Below are 19053 nucleotides of genomic sequence, written 5' to 3'. Positions count from 1 at the left end.
CAGAAATGCTGACTTTTTTTTTTTTTTTAACAGGGGTCACAATGATATTAATTATGAAGGACTTTCTCCTATCTAGGAAAGCTGAACAGGTTATATATATATATAAACACACTTTCATCCTGTAAGAATATAATCTTGTCAAGGGTGGACAAAATTGCTGTTGTAAAAGGAGACTCTCAGTTCCCATGTAATTTTTCACATTTATTTCTAACATTCTATCACCAGGACCCAATTAATCTGGCCTGACAAACAATGACAAGACTTTCTCAAGGTTTTCTGGTTGTCCTCACACTGCAACCCACTTGGGAGATGGGAGATGTCTCCCAAGGACAATGTCACAAGCAAACATCAGAAGGGAGGTGCCTGACACTGAATACTTGTCTGAATAGCTTCTAGCTAATCCATTAGAATTAGTAGCCTTGGTAAATATGAAAATATAGCCACTAGTTATTTCTTGAACATCTGTTGGTTAAAAAATCAGCCTTCTTTAAGTAGAAAAGTACTGTTTGAATCCTTCTCCCTTTTTAGGTAATTTCTTGAATATAATAGTTTCTAAAATACATTGATTTGCTATTAGCAGAGAAACCACTTACTGAGTTGCTCTTTAAAACCAAACTTCACAGTGGCTAAATTCTTGATGAAAATCTTCCTCTGTGGCATTCTTGCATAGAGAACAAACTCTCTTGCCTCAATTCAAAATCAAAAACCATAGTAATAAGTTGTAAGTTTCTCTTTGTTCCATGTGACTGTTATACATACTGAATTACGTGTGTTTGTTTTCCCCCAGCTGCATCTCCATCACCTAGAACAGTGTCTGGTCCACCAGGATGTAAAATAAATATTTGTTAACTAAATGACCAAATCACATGGGGTATGTTCATCACTAATTGGAGGGTACAAGCCACTGAAACATATATAATTACTCCTGCATTGAAATATAACACCAAATATACTCAGTGCTTAGTATTTTAATTAGCCTGTATGCCATGTGTTACTGTCAGAGGTGTTTGAACCAGAGCAACCCCATCTTGAATAGGGGCTGGGTAAAATAAGGCTGGGACCTACTGAGCTGCATTCCCAGATGACTATGCATTCTAAGTCTCAGGGTGAGGGAGGAGGTCAGCATGAGATACAGGTCATAAAGACGACGCTGATAAAACAGGCTGCAGTCAAGAAATCAGCTCAAACCCACCAAAACCAAGATGGTGATGAGAACTACCTCTGGTCGTCCTCAGTGCTACACTCCCACCAGTGCCATGACAGTTTGCAAATGCCATGGCAACGTCAGGAAGGTACCCTATATGATCTGAAAAGGGGAGGCATGAATAATCCACCCCTTGTTGCACATATAATCAAGAAATAACCATAGAAATGGGTCTGCATATGGAGTAGCCATTCTTTATTCCTTTACTTTTTAAATAAACTTGCTTTCACTTTACTGTATGAACTCACCCCAAATTCTTTCCTGCATGAGATCCAAGAACCCTCTCTTGTGGTCTGGATTGGGACTCCTTTCCGGTAACATTACCATTGAACAAATCCCTAAATGTCGTTTGACTCTGGTAGACTGTAAAAACAGCCAGAACAATGCTTTCCATCCCTGCATGCACTTCCCATTTGAAATGTGACTTTGTTACTTTAAAGATAGTTTACTTCTCCACTCCTTGAATTTGAATTTGTCCCCGTGACTTGATTTAACCAAAGGGACGTTAGCAAATGAGACACAAGTAGAGGCCTGAGAAACATTTGTGTATTAGGATGTGTCTCCTTTTTTATGATTGTGGCTGGAAGCCATGATGTGAATGAGCTTCAGCTAGCCTGTCAGAGAGGTCCCGTGGAGAGCTAAGGTATCCTGACCTACAGACTGCTAACTATTAGACATGAGTGAGGCCATCTTAAACCATCCAGCCCCAGTAAGGACACCAGATGCCTAAAGCCACATGAGTGATTCCAGGTGAGATTAGAAGAAAATATACAAAGATAAATTCAGGCTAACTTGCTATCCCAGAGAATCATGAGCAAATAAATGGCTATTGGTGTAAGCCTTAAATTTCTGAGAGGTAGTTTGCTACATGGCAACAGTAACTGATACACCTATGTAAACCAAAAATAAAATTCTAAGGCCCCCCAACCATCAGAATGGACTTCCTCCTAAGCCAGGGTATTCTAAAATTTAACCTGAAAGATTGGTTCAGGCCATGATGGGAAGTGGGGGTCGAACATGCCTCATTATATCTCTCCAGCATTAACATCCACACAGACCTTAAGTCTGATAAGAAATGTTTACAATCCATTGTCTCTGAAGTCAGGTACCTGGAGGTTTCATCTGTGTGATAAAACTTTGGCCTTCACAACCTCTTATAGTAACCCACACATTCCTTTCTATTGATAACTCTTTTAACCAATTGCCAATTAGAAAAAATTTAAATCTACCTATAACCTGGAAGCTTCCCTGCTTCGAGCTGTTCCACCTTCCTAGGCTGAAGTCTCATGTCTGCCTAAAATGTCCCAATCACCTTGGGCGTATGTTCTCAGGATCTCCCAAGGAGGGCTGTGTTATGGGCCATGCTCACTCAAATTTGGCATAGAATAAATCTCTTTAAATATTTTAGAGTTTGACTCTTTTCATCAATACCTACATGACTCAACAAACTAAAAATGGTGTCAAGCAGGACAAATTTTATTCACCTAAATAAGCAAACACTAAAAGAAACTATGCTTTCTCTCTCCATTCCACTTTATACAGTTCTGATATTCTCTTTATCCTCTAACCTTGAACTCCTAACAGGTTCGTCCTACATATGACCTTTCTGTTTATGGATTTCTTCCTTGAAGTTCTATGTGCATTAGCCAAAAGTTTAAATATTCCTACACGGCCCAGTAGAATAACTCAAATGTTCACAGTCACAACTCTCCTTCCTCTGAGACGCAGAAAGACATTCCTGATAGCAGCTCATTGCTGGGTGGGGTTTAAAATTCTACTCTAGTTTTAGGTAGCTACCAATTCTACATTCAGGTGACTACAGCACCAGATTAAATCTCCTTTTCATGGATCAGAACGATAGTGACCAGACAGTTCATTTTTACATCAATTAACATTTGGACTTGTGAATCAGATGCTTGTTTTTTAACAAACAACTGCATACTATTTACAGTTGGTATTTTCTTATTGCATCGCGCTCTAAAGAGGATGGTAAACCAACTCATTATGAAGTAACCAGCCCAGCCATTTCTGGGCTCACCCCTCCACGTTTCTGAACCTCAGCTCCCCTAAGCCCTCAGGTCCACGCCACCACCAACATGACAATGGAAAGCTCCCTCCATGCCACTGCTCAGGGGGCCAGCCTCTGACACCCAGGAAGGGAAAAGAAAGGAAAGAGACATGGGAGGGAAGAGAAGCAAACAAGAATGAAAGAGAAGAAAAAGGGAAAAGGGAGAAGAAAAAAGCTCTACCTTTCTATAATTGGCACATACAGATAGCAAGGCTATACTTCATTTCTCAAGGGCAGACACTGAATCAAGAATGCACAAACATTCTTAAGTCAAAACCATCTCGACCTTCCTATTTCAAGTATCTCTAGCATTCCAAAACAGATGTCTTGTAAATAATCAAATAATACTTGAGTGTTCCTAGCATAATTACCATGAAAACAGAGGTCTTTTCTGGAGGACATTCGATCTAGCCACCTCCACTCTCCAGACCACAGTTCAGAAGCCAAAAGGAAAGCCTTTGAGTAGTCAAAATATAACCTAAAGGCCACGTGTTTTATTCTATAAGAAAGTTCTTTCAGAACTCCAATCCTCAGAGATTCTACTTCAATGATGTAGGGAAGGGCCAGGGGTCAGTACTTTTTTAAAAGAGACCCAACATAAACTAATGTGGAACCAGGGTTGAAAACGAATGTCTGTAGCCCTTCCCTTCCAGACTCACAGGACCAGGTTTTACTCTCAATTGCAATAACCTCCTAGTGCTGCTGCTGGCTCATCTTCTACCTCACCTTCCCCTTTAAATACTCCTATGGAATTAATTCTGAAACAAAAGAAAATTCCTTCTAGTCTCACTCTCATTTTAGCCACGTTTCTAATAAACTTGGCATAGTCTCAATAGATTACAGAAAAACTGCAGCAACATCAGAAAATTGGAAGAGGCAAAAAGGGCCGTACTATAGCTGTGTATATTTGAAATGTTTGATTACAACTCATTATAAGAAATAAAATTTTTGTCACAACCAGGTATGTGTATGTATGTCTATGTGCACACACATAAACAAGATAAAAACCTCACAAAACCAAAAGTACCCTTTACTGTATGTGATACATCCATATTTTTTGTTCGATTCTAATATTTCTTACAAAATTTAAAAAAATCCGGTGGCTCAAGCCTGTAATCCCAGCACTTTGGGAGGCCGAGACGGGTGGATCACGAGGTCAGGAGATCAAGACCATCCTGGCTAACCCGGTGAAACCCCGTCTCTACTAAAAAATACAAAAAACTAGCCGGGCGCGGTGGCGAGCGCCTGTAGTCCCAGCTACTCGGGAGGCTGAGGCAGGAGAATGGTGTAAACCCGGGAGGCGGAGCTTGCAGTGAGCTGAGATCCGGCCACTGCACTCCAGCCTGGGCGACAGAGCGAGACTCCGCCTCAAAAATAAAATAAAAATAAAATAAAAATAAAAAAAACTGTTGGCCCTAACCCACTAAATGATTTTCATGAGCAATTAATGATATGAAACTTAGAGTTTAAAAACCTGTGCTACACAGCACTCCTTAACCTTTCTTTAGTTGTTGATCCCCTTTGAGATACCAACAGAAGCAATGACTCTTCTCTTTGGAAAAACACACATGCACATCAAAGTCTGCATACATGTGATATACCAGGTTAAGACTCCCTCTGCAAGCAGAGAAACAATGGCCACTAATAGAAAAGGTAGAGTAGTGAGGGACAAAGAAAGAAGAAAATAAGTGAAGTGATGAAGATAATTCAAAAGTATAAAAATATTTGGAGTAAGACCCAACAGCCCCATGGCTTAGCTGGCCCTGACTGCTTTATTATGGCACTAATTGGGAATGCAGGGTAATAATCAATAGCCAAAATGAGTGTACTCTGTTTTTGATGACAAGGATACATGCAATATACTTTAGAACGATATCTAACCCAAAAGTTAAATATTTTAGCACAGCTTTAATATTCTGTGAGTCTCAATAATGTGTAACATTTCTTCGCAAAGGCAGATAAATGAAACATTAGCACACATACACAGAACAGTCAGAATATTTCCAAGTCTGTATATAAAACTTTTTTAAAAGTCAGAATAGTTTTCATATTTCTTCTATCATAATTCTTCCCAGAGTAAGACAGAGATCTTTAGAAGCCCTAAATCCTGAAAGTTTACGTTTCTGTTTCTCATATATTAAAATTTATAATTAACCATAAAATACATGTAAGAAAATCCCATAATGACCTATTTTTGCCATTGTGTACGTTGATGCTTTTTTTGAAATATGAAATTCTCCCAAAACCTATTTTTAAACCTTCTGTTCGCTGGGCTCTAACTAGGCACCCAATCTGTCTACCTACCTGCTTCCTTATTTTCTTCAAGATGAATTTCAGTTATTTGTTTACATGTCTCTGGAGTTCCTGAAAAACTCATCCTCAACCTATTGAACAGCTGGCACAGAATATACACTTACACACCTTTCTACTAAACTACTCCCAAATCCCCAAGAGATAGATACAAATTCTCTATCTTAATGTCCATAACAAAGGAGCACAAAGAAGTTAAGTGATACCACCACATTAGCTAGCAGAAGTGAAATCAAGACAAGGAGACAAGAATCTGTTCTCTTTTCATCAGAGCATACAATCCATGCCGTCTGTTAGGCCTGGGAAGCTTTGGTAAAAAGCACACAAGAATGGAGGAAACTTGCATTGCACAATGCCATACAAAACATCATCAACCTTTGTGTAATAAAGCACTCCTCTGTTAGGCAAAAGCCTCCCATTTTACCACCTAAGAAATCCTTCTACCACCAGAAATAAACAAAACAGGAATGGAAAAGATCTTCTAGTTACAGGGAAAATGTTTGATCTCACCAGAAAAGATTCAATCATAATCATTCTTTAGCTTCAGAGAAATAAATCAGGAACGTGGCGATGTAAAGGCAATATTTATTTAAATATCTTAATATGAATTAGTCTAAAATAACATCAAAGAAATATTAAAGAAGGTATAGGAATCTTCTGCATCTCCAAGAGTCTCCAAGTCATGTTACTTTTGCCTCTAAAGCATTGGGCTAGCGCAAAAGTAATTGCAGTTTTTGCCAAGACTTTCAACGCAAAAATCACAATTGCTTTTGCACTAACCTATAGTTCAAATCCAGGATGGGCCAGGATTCAGGTAAGAATAACCCATCACAAGGCTGCACAATCGCACTGACTGATAGAGTGAGTTTAGGCTACAAACCATTTTACACGCAAGCAACACATTTATTAAGGGCTAACTTTATGCAAAACATCATGTTGGGCATGGCAGGAAAGATATTGAAGTTCCCACTGTCTGTGTGCCTGGGGAGTTTATAATATAGCTTAGGAAGTGAGTCTTTTAGATAGAAAAACATAAAATTTAAGAGTTAACTATTGTAGACATTAAAACAGATGAAACAGAATGTGATTCCTGGCTAAATGAGCCATTAGTCTGATTATCTTACTGTCTAATGAGCGCTCCAGGGTTAGATAAAGAAAGGTCACTATGAACTGCAGAGGTCCAAGAGAGCTCCAGAGAAGACAGAGAGCTTGAGCGGTCTAAAAGGATGGGCATGATTTGGGCAAAGTAAAGTTCCCCCAAAGAGTGACATAAGATGTTAGGTTTCAGGTGATAACTGAATGCCACCCAGCCACCACCTTTCTTTCTTCTTCTTCTTTTTTAAGCTAAGTTATCTTCTTCAAAATATATATATTTTTTAAGTATAATTTGCCAGGGACTCAAACAGGTATCTGCACACCCATGTCTGTAGCAGCATTATTCACCATACCCAAGAGGGGGAAGTAACCCAAGTGTCCAGCAACAGATGAATAGATGAAGAAAATGTAGATACATACAATGGAACATTGTTCAGCCTTAAAAAGGAAGGGAAGTCTGACACGTGCTACAATACAGATTAAAACACGGGAGAGGCACAAAGGCCTACCCAAACACATACCAAAGACAGAGAATGGAACAGCTTCCCTAAAACAAAGACATCCCCTGAGTAATTACGACTGAAATAAAAAATTCTTACTAAAGACAAGCCAGGAAAAAAAAAGACTGTAGAGGGCTTTGAACTTCACATTAGGATTCTGAGTCCAAAAGCAGTTTTGAAGTGAAAAGTCAGTGGGGGTGAGGGGCTTAGATGACGAAACTGATGGGATTTTGAACGCAGATTATTCTGACCTAAGTATGATGTTTAAGCTCTTTACTCAGATTCCACCTTGGTCGTATCATAATAATAATTCTTCAATGTATTTGAAATACTGTGTAAGCCTTGGCTCCAAATTAGCTGGCAAAATTCTTCAGTTTTGTGTGAACATGGGCACATTATTTAACTTTTCCACGTCCCCAGTTTCCTCATCTCTTTTTTTTTTTTTTGAGACAGAGTTTCACTCTTATTGCCAAGGCTTGAGTGCAATGGTGCGATCTCGGCTCACTGCAACCTCTGCCTCCCTGGTTCAAGCAATTCTCCTACCTCAGCCACCCGAGTAGCTGGGATTACAGGTGCCCGCCACCACGCCCAGCTAATTTTTTTGTATTTTCAGTAGAGAGGGGGTTTCACCATGTTGGCCAGGCTAGTCTTGAACTCCTGACCTCAGGTGATCATCCTGCCACGGCCTCTCAGATTGCTGGGATTGCAGGCGTGAGCCACCGCACCTGGCCTGAGTTTCCTCATCTTTACAAGAAGAAGCATTCTAGCTCCTCCCTCATCTAATTCTGAGGATTAAATGAGGTTGTGTGTCAAAACACCAAACACAGAACCTGACACACAGCAAGCATTCCATAAATATTACCTATTATAATTATATAAATTTAGCTGGGCTCTGCTGGAATCTATTGGCTACTGTAAAGAGCCAAATCAGGACTTGAAAGTCTATATAAAATATGTTAATATCATGGCTAAATTCATTAATGAGTCCTACCATACCAGCATCTTGAAAACTTTTATAAAATGGTCTGTTTTGTTTTGTTTTGTGTTTTGAGACAGGACCTAGCTCTGTCACCCAGGTTGGAGTGCAGTGATGTGATCCTGGCTCACTGCAGCCCCGATTCCCAGGCTCAAGCCATCCTCCCACCTCAGCCTCCTGAATACCTGGGAACACAGGTACACGCCACCATTCCTGGCTAAGTTTTGTATTTTTGATAGAGACGAGGTTTCATCATGTTGCCCAGGCTGGTCTCAAACTCCTCGACTAAAGCAACTGGCCCGCTTCAGACTCACAAAGTGCTGGGATTACAGGCGTTAGTCACAGCGCCCAACCCAAAATGGTCTTTGTATACAGGAAATTGATGACTTTTCAGATAAGCACATAAGGCATGTCTTAATAGAACTAATATTAAAAGTCTAAGATACTAAGAAAATGACTATACAAGACAAACCAGTGGGAATCCTCAAAAATGACAACATGCTATTCACTCCAATATGAGGAATCTACTTCCTCCTTGGGTCTCAGACCCTGGGAATTTGATCACAAGACATTAAGATGTCATATGCCATGGTGTTTTTAATTAGACATCTGTAAGATTTCCCAAGTTTACTTGCAGATGGCTTCGGTCTTTTTTTTTTTTTTTTTAAAGACACAGTATGGTCTACAAAATGCTTTGGTTGTTTTTTAGACATAGTTCAAAACTGTGCAAAATGCCTAAGTAAAAATTACAAGTATAAGGTGAATAACAGACTTAGGTGTCTATCTGGGCCTTATATTTTTAAAAAAATGTAATTCAGTGTATGCATCTCATGTCTCCAGCCTCAGAAACATATTTGTGATGCATATGCAATAGATATATAAAATTGATGCTAATAGCCTAATTTTACAGGGGGAAAGAACTGGAAACATTAGAAGGTTTTAAATAACTTGCCCAAGGTTTCTAAATCAGTGGCAGAAGCAGAGTTTCATCCCAAAGCTCTGCATCAAAGACTATGACAACAGGACAGGGAACAGTGACTTGGTCAGGCTCTTTCAGCTGCTTGGCATCTAGGTCCATTTCCTGTGTTAACGAACTCATGTAGGAACCACTGACAACTATTCCAAGCTATAACAAACCTGGGACCTGAGGGTGATTATGGGTCCAGGACAGCTCTATGAACCAACACAACCCAAGTTTGTGAAGATTTCCTCTCCAGTTCTGGCATCAACGAGCCTCGCCCCTGCCCATGTCTCTGCTTCCCTCCTTGTTTCTTTCATGCCTGCTGCGAGCTGCTTCCCTCACTTTCTACTCCATCAGCTGTCCACTTCAAAGCCTCTTATTAATACGTTCTGTTTTGCCTGTGGCCTATCACGTCCTCCTCTCGACTTCGTCACCCCCAGCATCTGGATCCCATTGATTTTTTTTTTTTTTTTCAGTATTTCTCAATTCAAAGTTTGAGGAAAGAATCTAGCCTTGCTCATCTTTTTATCTAAGTTGTGCCTTAAATCACTGGCCTTGGGTCAGGAACTCATTCAGAGGCCAGGACGTCCCATAAACCGTGGCTGCTGACGGTGGCCGCAAGTTTGTCAGGCACAGTCTCTGCTGCCTAGTCCAAGACGTGCCTACACTACCATCATATTATACTCTTGTTCCTGGGCTGCAGCCAGTCATTTCAGACTATGAATTAAAGAACTATATATGAGTTCAATGCCACGCTGAAATACTGGCTAAAAATATCACCTCAGGCCATCTTTATTTTAGAGCAGGATAATACAATACTGCCATATCTTCGTTGAGACAAACTGTATCACGATACAAGTATTTTCCAAATATATACCATTCTCCAGACTTTATAAAACTCTCTTAACTAAGATACAGCATGGTCCTGTGTTAAAGGGATAATACTTGCAATACATCTTTAAAATAATATTTCTATGGTTAATTGAAAGTAGTAATGTAACAAAAATGAAATCTGCCATGAAACACAGGAACTGCTATGAAATACAGAAAGAGGGAAACAAGTAGGCAGGGAAGGGGAGAAGAGAAAGAATCTAACTAATGAAAATATCAGGGTCTTGGCTAGGCTTGGTGGCTCACGCCTACAATCCCAGCACTTTGGGAGGCCGAGGCTGGCGGATCACTTGAGGCCAGGAGTTCAAGACCAGGCTGGCCAAAATAGTGAAACACTGTTTGTACTAGAAGTACAAAAAAATTAACCAGGTATGGTGGCATGTGCCTGTAATCCCAGCTACTCAGGAGGCTGAGGCAGAAGAATTGTTTGAACCCAGGAGGCGGAGGTTGTAATGAGCCAAGCAGAGATTGTAATGAGCCAAGATGGTGCCACTGCACTCCAGCCTGGGGGATAGAGCAAGACTCTGTCTCAAAAAAAAAGAATATATCAATGTCTGAAACCCTGAAGAAAAGTGATTCTGATTTCCAAGTTTTTCAGACAGTCGGGGCACCTATCATGCACTCCACTTCCATCACATGATAGGCACTGGACTAAGATGTCCCTTAATCCCTACCACAACTCAACAAGATAAGTACCATGATGACCATTTATGGGTGAGAGAACCTCTATTCCTTACAGTGGTCACAGTGACTGTAAGTCACCAAGGTTCAAACAGGTCTGTCAGCCAAAAGCTCACACTTTTCCCAGTATGCCATGTCATTTCACCCTCCACTCCTTCCAAAGCAGAATTTGAACAACAAAATAGCCTCTCTTTAGAAATTAGGATTATTAAAATTTTTCTGCACTATGGATATACAATAGACACAGATGCATGTGTAGAGGGGACAGTTGAACTGGCCACAGAATTAACTGGCCATGTGTCCTCTCTGCTGAACTGCTTTCTCTTCCTCCTCTCTCTTGTGCTCATAAAGGCAAAGGACCATGTGCAGCTGTCAGTTACTTGCCATCCTGTGAACATGATGAAATATAATCTCCTCCCAGTATCTTCTCCCACCCTCCACAGTGGGGAAAAATCATTGTCACGGCTGCTATCACTTTTCCTTTGACTTGAGAGCACCATGTAATGATCACCTTTGACTTTAGAAATGAATGTCCTTGCTCCATGTCACGCTGGTTCATGTCACTGCACTGTTGAGCAGCTCAACACATGGCAGGAATACTGATTATCATTTCAATTATTTGTCCAGGTCATTTTCAGATTGCCTTGTTCCAAACCTACACATTCTTCAATATCATTCCCAATTATTTTGAAAATTGAAAGGGCTTCTGTATCAGTAGTATCCTTTGATGCTCACAGCAACCATGGAAAGTTAGCAGGACTATCATTAAGAGCATGGACTCTGCAGCTGGACTTCCTGGGTGTGAATTGCAGCTCCATCACCTACTCACTATGTGACCTTGGACAGTTACTTAGCCTTTATGAGCCTCAGTTTCCTCATATGTAAAATGAAGATAATTTAAAAACCTATAGTACATAGGACTCTAATGAAAATTAAATAATACATGTAAAGTGCTTAGAACAGCAGCTGGTATCAATAAGGAAATAAAAAATGTCCTTTGTTATCATTTATCATTTTACCCACCAATAAGAAAACAGTCTCCAAGGAGTTAACTTGTCCCAGGTCTCACTAAGTGGCAGGGCCAGGACTAGACATTAAGTTTTTGCTTCTTAGTGCCACCATACTGCTTCCAAAAGATCTGATGTCAGGTTTTAATTTCTTACAAATCAAACCTTAGGTTTAGCTTCAACCAGAATATTTAAGTTAATGCACTGTAAGAATTATACAAATATTTCAAGTCCTATACAGTGCCTCCATGATGAAAAAACTCTCTAAGTTTGGTAAACAACAAATATGTGTCAGCTTTGAAAATTCTAAGAGGACCATTTGACCCAGCCATCCCATTACTGGGTATATACCCAAAGGATTATAAATCATGCTGCTATAAAGACACATGCACATGTATGTTTATTGAGGCACTATTCACAATAGCAAAGACTTGGAATCAACTCAAATGTCCATCAATGATAGACTGGATTAAGAAAATGTGGCACATATACACCATGGAATACTATGCAGCCATAAAAAAGGATGAGTTCATGTCCTTTGTAGGGACATGGATGAAGCTGGAAACCATCATTCTCAGCAAACTATCGCAAGAACAGAAAACCAAACACCGCATGTTCTCACTCATAGGTGGGAATTGAACAATGAGATCACTTGGATACAGGAAGGGGAACATCACACACCAGGGCCTGTTGTGGTGGAGGGGAGGGACAGCATTAGGAGATATACCTAATGTAAATCATGAGTTAATGGGTGCAGCATGCCAACATGGCACATGTATACATGTGTAACAAACCTGCAGGTGGTACACATGTACCCTAGAACATAAAGTATAATAAAAAAACAAAAAAAAGAAAATTCTAAGAGGAAGAAATTTTCCAATCACCAAAGGTTGTAGGAAAGTTTGCATGAGTTAAAGCTGGCAAGTTATTAGCAAAAATGACTGTCCAAGAGATAGACTGTGCTTAGAAATTAGACACATTTCCCTTCACCCTCATGATTTGCTGTTTTTCAACAGCTTTATCCAGGCTTCTAAAGCTGTGCCTCCATTTCCAACACCAAAGCTACACTCTGGAAGGCACACACAATTTGTTCTCAATGTTTACCTTAATGGTCTACCCTGGCAGCGATAAGAGTAAGCTGAGCACTACTGATGGTAAACCACTCACATACAACCAAGTCTAGGCATTCCATGTTAACAGGGCTGGGATCCCTCCTCCTTCCTTCCCTACCTCATCCAGGTGGGATTAAAGGTAGCATTAAAGATTGCTCTTGTTCCACGTAAACTCTGTTGGGTCTGGATTACCTGGGTAAAGGTCTGCCCGTCTAGATAAAAGACAACCTCCTCCTACTTCCAGCTCTAGAACAAGAAAATTAGTTTTTAATCACCCAACATAATCTTGAAGATTACACATCATTCTATTAATTACTGTTCACTCTGGGAATGGGCCTGTGGTACTGAAGGAAGAAAACTACATTTTTATGACATGTCTGGCTATACTATTTGACACCTTTTTTTCCAAAAGCATTTGTTATTTTGTAATTTAAAAAACCTTTAAAGGAAAATTTTATAAGGAATAAAACTTGGAGAACAGGGCTGAGCAGCAGGAATAACACTCAGGTGGTTGTCTGAACTCCAGTCCTGCTCTCCGCCAACACCACCATGAGCCTGCAAAAGGTTCAAGCCTCAGATAAGATTGCAGCCCTGCTGAAACCTTGACTACAGCTGGGAAAATCCTGAATAGAGGACTCAGCTAAGCCAGACCCCAACTCCTGACCCCGGGAATAGCAAGATAATATACGTATGTTATTCTAAGTTGGTAAGTCTGCACACTTTGTTTTGTAGCAAGAGAAAACTACTACTCCATCTATGCCAGATTCCCAGGAATAGAGATTATACCCATGAGGTGGAATTTTCATGTTTATAAATGAAAAGTGGGTTTGAAATTTCAAATAAATGTGTGAATCTGTATTGTTTTCATTAACTTTACAATATTTTAAATCAAATATATGGCACTTATATCTTGAGTATCTTTCATAAAAGTATCTAATCTCATCCTTCTGGGAATCCTAATTCTATTATTAACTTCTAAAACTTAAGACAACTTTTCCTATACTTTTAAAGTAGTCACCCTTAAACTACAATTAGTTTCACACAAGATCCAAAAATTAGACTAACTCAGGTCCCTATATCTAATGATTCCCCAACCTTGCAATTCAGATAGAAAACAAACTAAATTTACAGGTCAGCACCAAATATACTTCTCGTCAGAGAACAGACACCTTGGTTCTCTGGTTTCCAAATTTGTACTGGGCCTTGTTCTTGCCTAAATTGTAGCTTTCCTGTTCCTGAATAGAACCACAGTCCTGACCAGTCACCCTAAAAACAGAACATGTCTGGCCGGATCTCAGCTCTGCCATCTCCTACATCACAATAAAAGTCCACATGAAATCCTGCTACCATCCATCTGGCCTGGGGGCAGGGGAGGGGAGGCCGGAAGAAGGTCTGACAAAGGACAGAAAGCAAACAGAAAAGCAGTGCTCAGGAATGTCACGACCAGCATTTCCCAGCCATTGACCCCACAGAGCCTGCCAGACCAAATGGCACGTCCTGCTGCTGGGCCCAGCTTGAACCACACTCCGCCAAGATGGAGGAATAAAAAGCAAATAGAGTCTCTGACCCTGTGTGCTGCACCATCACTTCAGCATTTCCCCCATCTCATCTCACCTGATCCTCCTCCATCTCCAACTGAATAGCCCAAAGCCCTAACTGCGAAGACCGCGTCACTATCTGCCACTGTCCCAGATTTAGAGACTCAACCAGGCCACAAATGGCTATGAACCAATCCAGTGCGATTTAAGCAAGTGTGTCAACCCACCTCAAAGTGAAGAACAGATATTTCTGGAGCATGCAACTTACTCAAAGAAGGGTTACAAGGGGTATATTAGTTTAAAACAACCCATCTGCACTAGAGAACAGAATAAAGCTTTGAATTACATTTGAAAGTAAAGATTTCAGCAAAATTTCCCTAAAGCAGACAGACTTAAACCATGCTCCAGAGTCCCTGGGGGAAGCTGTTTACTCTTCTCTGCCATTAGAAGTTTACCAGTAGAAAAGTCTGAGAAGCAAGCCATTGGGTGCACTTGAAACCTAGAACTCAAGTGACCAACGCTTTCCATGGACACATCCTTTAACATGACAGCAACATCAAAAAAGCCACTTCATTACAGAATTCCCTACCAAACCGGTGAGGAGTTCACAGTGAGTGGGCTCCTCGGCATCCATTGCCCCTTTTCTCTTCTTAGTGTGTGTATAGATACATTTGGATGGGAACCCACTCCCTCACATACAGCCTATCTACTTTGGAAAAACCTGGTTCAACTCCAATCTTAAACACCATTTTCTTAAGTCGCTCAGGTCATGCCATTGCCAGGCCACAGTCAATGGTTTGAGGAGGGAGTGTGACTCCGGCAGCCTAACCAGGGTAAATCTCAGGACTCTGACTTGGAATGCCACAAGAGAAGCACTGCCTCTTCTAGCCAGCACGGTGCGGGAATGCAAAGCCTGGAACGCTGCAGCTGGTTGCTACTATGAAGCCTCAGAACGAAGAAACAGCCAAGGAAGGCAAAGCAGACCATAAGTCACAAATGAGTCACTAAATCAAACCAATTCTGAAAGCAAAATGACTTCTGGACTTTCAGGTGAATAGATATGGGTGTGATGGCCACTTGCAAAAAGCACATTCTAACACAACCTGACATTTCCGACTAACTCCAGAATGCCTCGTTCTACCCAGAGCTTCAGGTTTATTACGACGGGATGACAATAGTCTGCTTCCAGGGTCAGCTGCTGCAGATCCAGAGGATCACTAGGGGTTGTGGATGTTTTAGAGAGTCGATAACTCATTCCCAGGGGCAAAGCAATCCCTCATGAGAGCTCTGGGAAGGTACAGACTATTTTTCATTTCTAGATATGTTGGGGGAGGGAGGGGAAGAGGAGATGGATGGCAGGATGTTAGAATTGAACCCCCCGATTTAGAGCTGGTTCACATAGGAGATTGCTGAGGCTATGGGTGTACCCAGAGTTCAAAAGTCTGGGGCAAGGGTCTTTCTGTTCACTGGCCCCCTTATTAGACATAGCTCTGAACATACAACACTGTTCAATATGCTCACATGATGGATTATCCCTAGACAGTCACCCACTTTTATAACATAAAATGAAGCTATAAGACCATAAAAGATTTTTTTTTTTTTAAACTGCATCTTCATTTTCTTGGAAAGAACTGAAAAACAGAGAGAAGTACAAGAGAGTAAAATGTTACATGTCATATTAACTTAGCCTTGGGCACCAAGCTAGACAATTTTGCAGCAACCCATGAACAAAAGCAAAGTAGGAGTATTATCAGAATAAGAGCCAGAAAGAGATTTCCCCAGGGAAGGATACATGGCATGTGGGGCTGGACAGCGCGGTAATCAAATTTATCATGCAGTTTTTAAATTACAAAAGCAATATACGCTTGACTTAAGTCCTACAATACAGAGGTCTAAAAGAATAACCTTCCCTGTCCCCATGCCCTATCCCAACCCACCCCACTATGGTACCCAAAGGTAACACGCCTGTCTCTCTGTACATACAAATACATACAAACATATGTATATATTCATAAACCCCCACACACACCTTTTACAAAAGGATCATACTATACACATTACAAAGGCACACATCTCATAAAAAACATTAATTGATATGACTATCTGGAAGCAGAAATCAATTTTCTGCTTTTGTTTTATAACCAGAAAGGGCGTTTAGAAAATAAAATTACATAGAGCTGAAATCCAGACATTTCGTCTGCTAAAGACTCATGAATGTTAACACTTGGCATTCTGTTAAAAAGGTGATTGTTTTATTTTTAGTGGCCACAACAAATCAGGTATTTGAATGCACGTAATGTTCTACTCTCCATTTAAAAGTGAATTGTGCTTCTCAGAGTCAAAAAGAAAAATGATCGGTAACATTAGTTACAATATAATTGATTCTGCCTATCTCCATCTCAAAGACCAATGTTTAAAGTCTGTCTTTTATTTGATATCAGACCACACTTTCAATTAAAGCTGCAGAACCCCCAGCTTTCCCACCTGAAAGCAGAACTGCTACACTTGGAGGGAAGGTGACACCAGGCGGCACTGCCAAGCCAAACAATGCCATCCCCTGCTCTGCAGCAGCGTTTTATACCTTTTCCATTTGGATCAGCACTTTAAATAATCGCATCTCTGAACTGTAAACACACTTCAGTTTAGTATCCAGTTATCAAATTAAGACTCCAAAAGCAGTATTCACATGCCTCATATTACCATCAACCTTCCCCCACCTCCACCAATACAAATTGAGAAGAACGAAAAGGTCAATTCCTAGATGACGACTACTCTCTCATAAATAACTTACTCAAAATCATCCTTGAAACATGGTTGGTGCTGTGGTCTCAATGTTTCCATCTCCCTAAAGTTTATATACTGAAAGCTAGTCACCAATGTCATGTTCTAGGAGGTGGGGCTTTGAGAGGTGACTAGGTCATAAGGAAGAACTCTCGTGAATGGGATTAGTGCCCTCATGAAGGAGTATTCCTCTTCCGACATGTGAGGACACAGTGTGAAAGCACCATCTATGAACCGGAAAGCAGACCCTCACCAGACATTGAATGTGCCAGCCCCTTCATCGTGGACTTCCCAGACTCTAGAACTGTTGAGAAACACATTTCTGTTGTTTATAAGCCACCTAGCTTATGGTATTTTGGTATCGCAGCTCCAACATATGAATAGAGTTGGCTATCTAGAAAAGAGAGCTATCTATGACATGAAATAATATAGCTGATAATTTGCATTTAATTTTACAAAACATATTAGTTCCACAAAAGTTATAACTGATCCTACTTATATCACTGTATTATCTCTTTTATTTATTTATACTTCCTCCCTAGAATGATAGACAGGAAAATATTAAGCATGCCCAATAACCCAGTTCTTCTCCATGCACAGATGCACATTTTAAAAAGGAGGAAAGGAACTCAGGAAGTGAGGCAGAGTCCACTAAAACTCCTCCCATCCAATACATTCTGTTTCCTTCTCAGCTGCAGGTACAGGGAATCAATGCCTCATTTCTTTGGTTAATTAACAGCACACCTTTACTTCTACAGATGCTTTATGTAAACTCCAGAAAAGCTGCAAATAAACGTATTTTTTATTTATGTTTTAAAAATATTTTAGAGAACCTGGGCCGGGCGCGGTGGCTCAAGCCTGTAATCCCAGCACTTTGAGAGGCTGAGACAGGCGGATTACGAGGTCAGGAAATCGAGACCATCCTGGCTAACACAGTGAAACCCCGTCTCTACTAAAAATACAAAAAAAACTAGCCAGGCGAGGTGGCGGGCGCCTGTAGTCCCAGCTACTCGGGAGGCTGAGGCAGGAGAATGGCGTAAACCTGGGAGGCAGAGCTTGCAATGAGCTGAGATCCGGCCACTGCACTCCAGCCTGGGTGACAGAGCGAGACTCCGTCTCAAAAAAAAAAAAAAGAGAACCTGACCCTGTGAAATCCTTTATAAAGACTTTTTACAACAGGAAATTTTCTCCTATTATTGCATATACATATTTATGCTTCTGTTTTTGTATATGGCAATAGACTTTTGTATAGCAGGACATGACTATAGCCAAATCTTCAGGGACCAAGCACATATTATTATCTGATAACCTGCTCCTGTCCCTACTAACTACAGATGTCGAGAAAGTTTATGTCTTTTTTGACAGTTTACTGCCTTGCATTTCAATGAGTAGCTTCTCCCTGATTAGACTTTGTTAATCTTATGAAGGTATCCAAGAAGATGCCTATGGATTTCAAAATTCCTTCTAAATTCCTCAGAGGGCAGTATTCTACTTGCTTTAGAATGCCCCCAACATCCACTACAATAGTTGCACACAGTTGATCATAGAAAGCAGACTGACTTGTCTAATCCACATTAATCATGTGCCAAATCAGAAAAAACTCAACTCTTTATGAGGGTAGAAGCAAATATCACTGGACTCAAACAGAGAGAAAAAAGAAAGAAGAGTCTGAGGAAGAAAAGACAGCTCTCTGGCACAAAATACAAAGTCTAAACACTACAGATGACCTTCATGTGTACTTACATATATTTCACTGTGGTCAAAGCGCTTCTTGAGGTTGTTGATGAAGGTCTCCTCATTGAGAGGTTCTAAAAGAACCATATCCCCAACTCCAATCATATTGTCCAGAAGTGATGTTTTCACCTCCATTTTGGCCATGGTCTCCAGCTGTAAGAGAGAGGGAAAGCGGTCAATTTAAATGAGCAAAAT

The 19053-nt window shown here is 40.5% G+C and overlaps 1 protein-coding gene across 6 annotated transcripts in view; it reads right to left on the bottom strand.

Moving 5' to 3' along the window:
* Positions 1-19053, bottom strand: part of MYO1B (myosin IB) — a 181158-nt gene that overhangs the window by 129886 nt on the left and 32219 nt on the right. For all 6 annotated transcript variants that reach the window (XM_025404093.1, XM_025404094.1, XM_025404095.1 and 3 more), the window contains exon 2: positions 18868-19011. In XM_025404093.1, the coding sequence (XP_025259878.1) occupies positions 18868-19002 (135 nt within the window). In that variant the 5' untranslated portion in view covers positions 19003-19011. The remainder of the gene's footprint in view (positions 1-18867; positions 19012-19053) is intronic.

The sequence above is a fragment of the Theropithecus gelada genome, chromosome 12 (assembly GCF_003255815.1).
Source record: "Theropithecus gelada isolate Dixy chromosome 12, Tgel_1.0, whole genome shotgun sequence".
NCBI classification, from domain to species: domain Eukaryota; kingdom Metazoa; phylum Chordata; class Mammalia; order Primates; family Cercopithecidae; genus Theropithecus; species Theropithecus gelada.
Note: the sequence above shows the minus strand (reverse complement) of the source record. Positions and strands in the feature narration are given on the sequence as shown.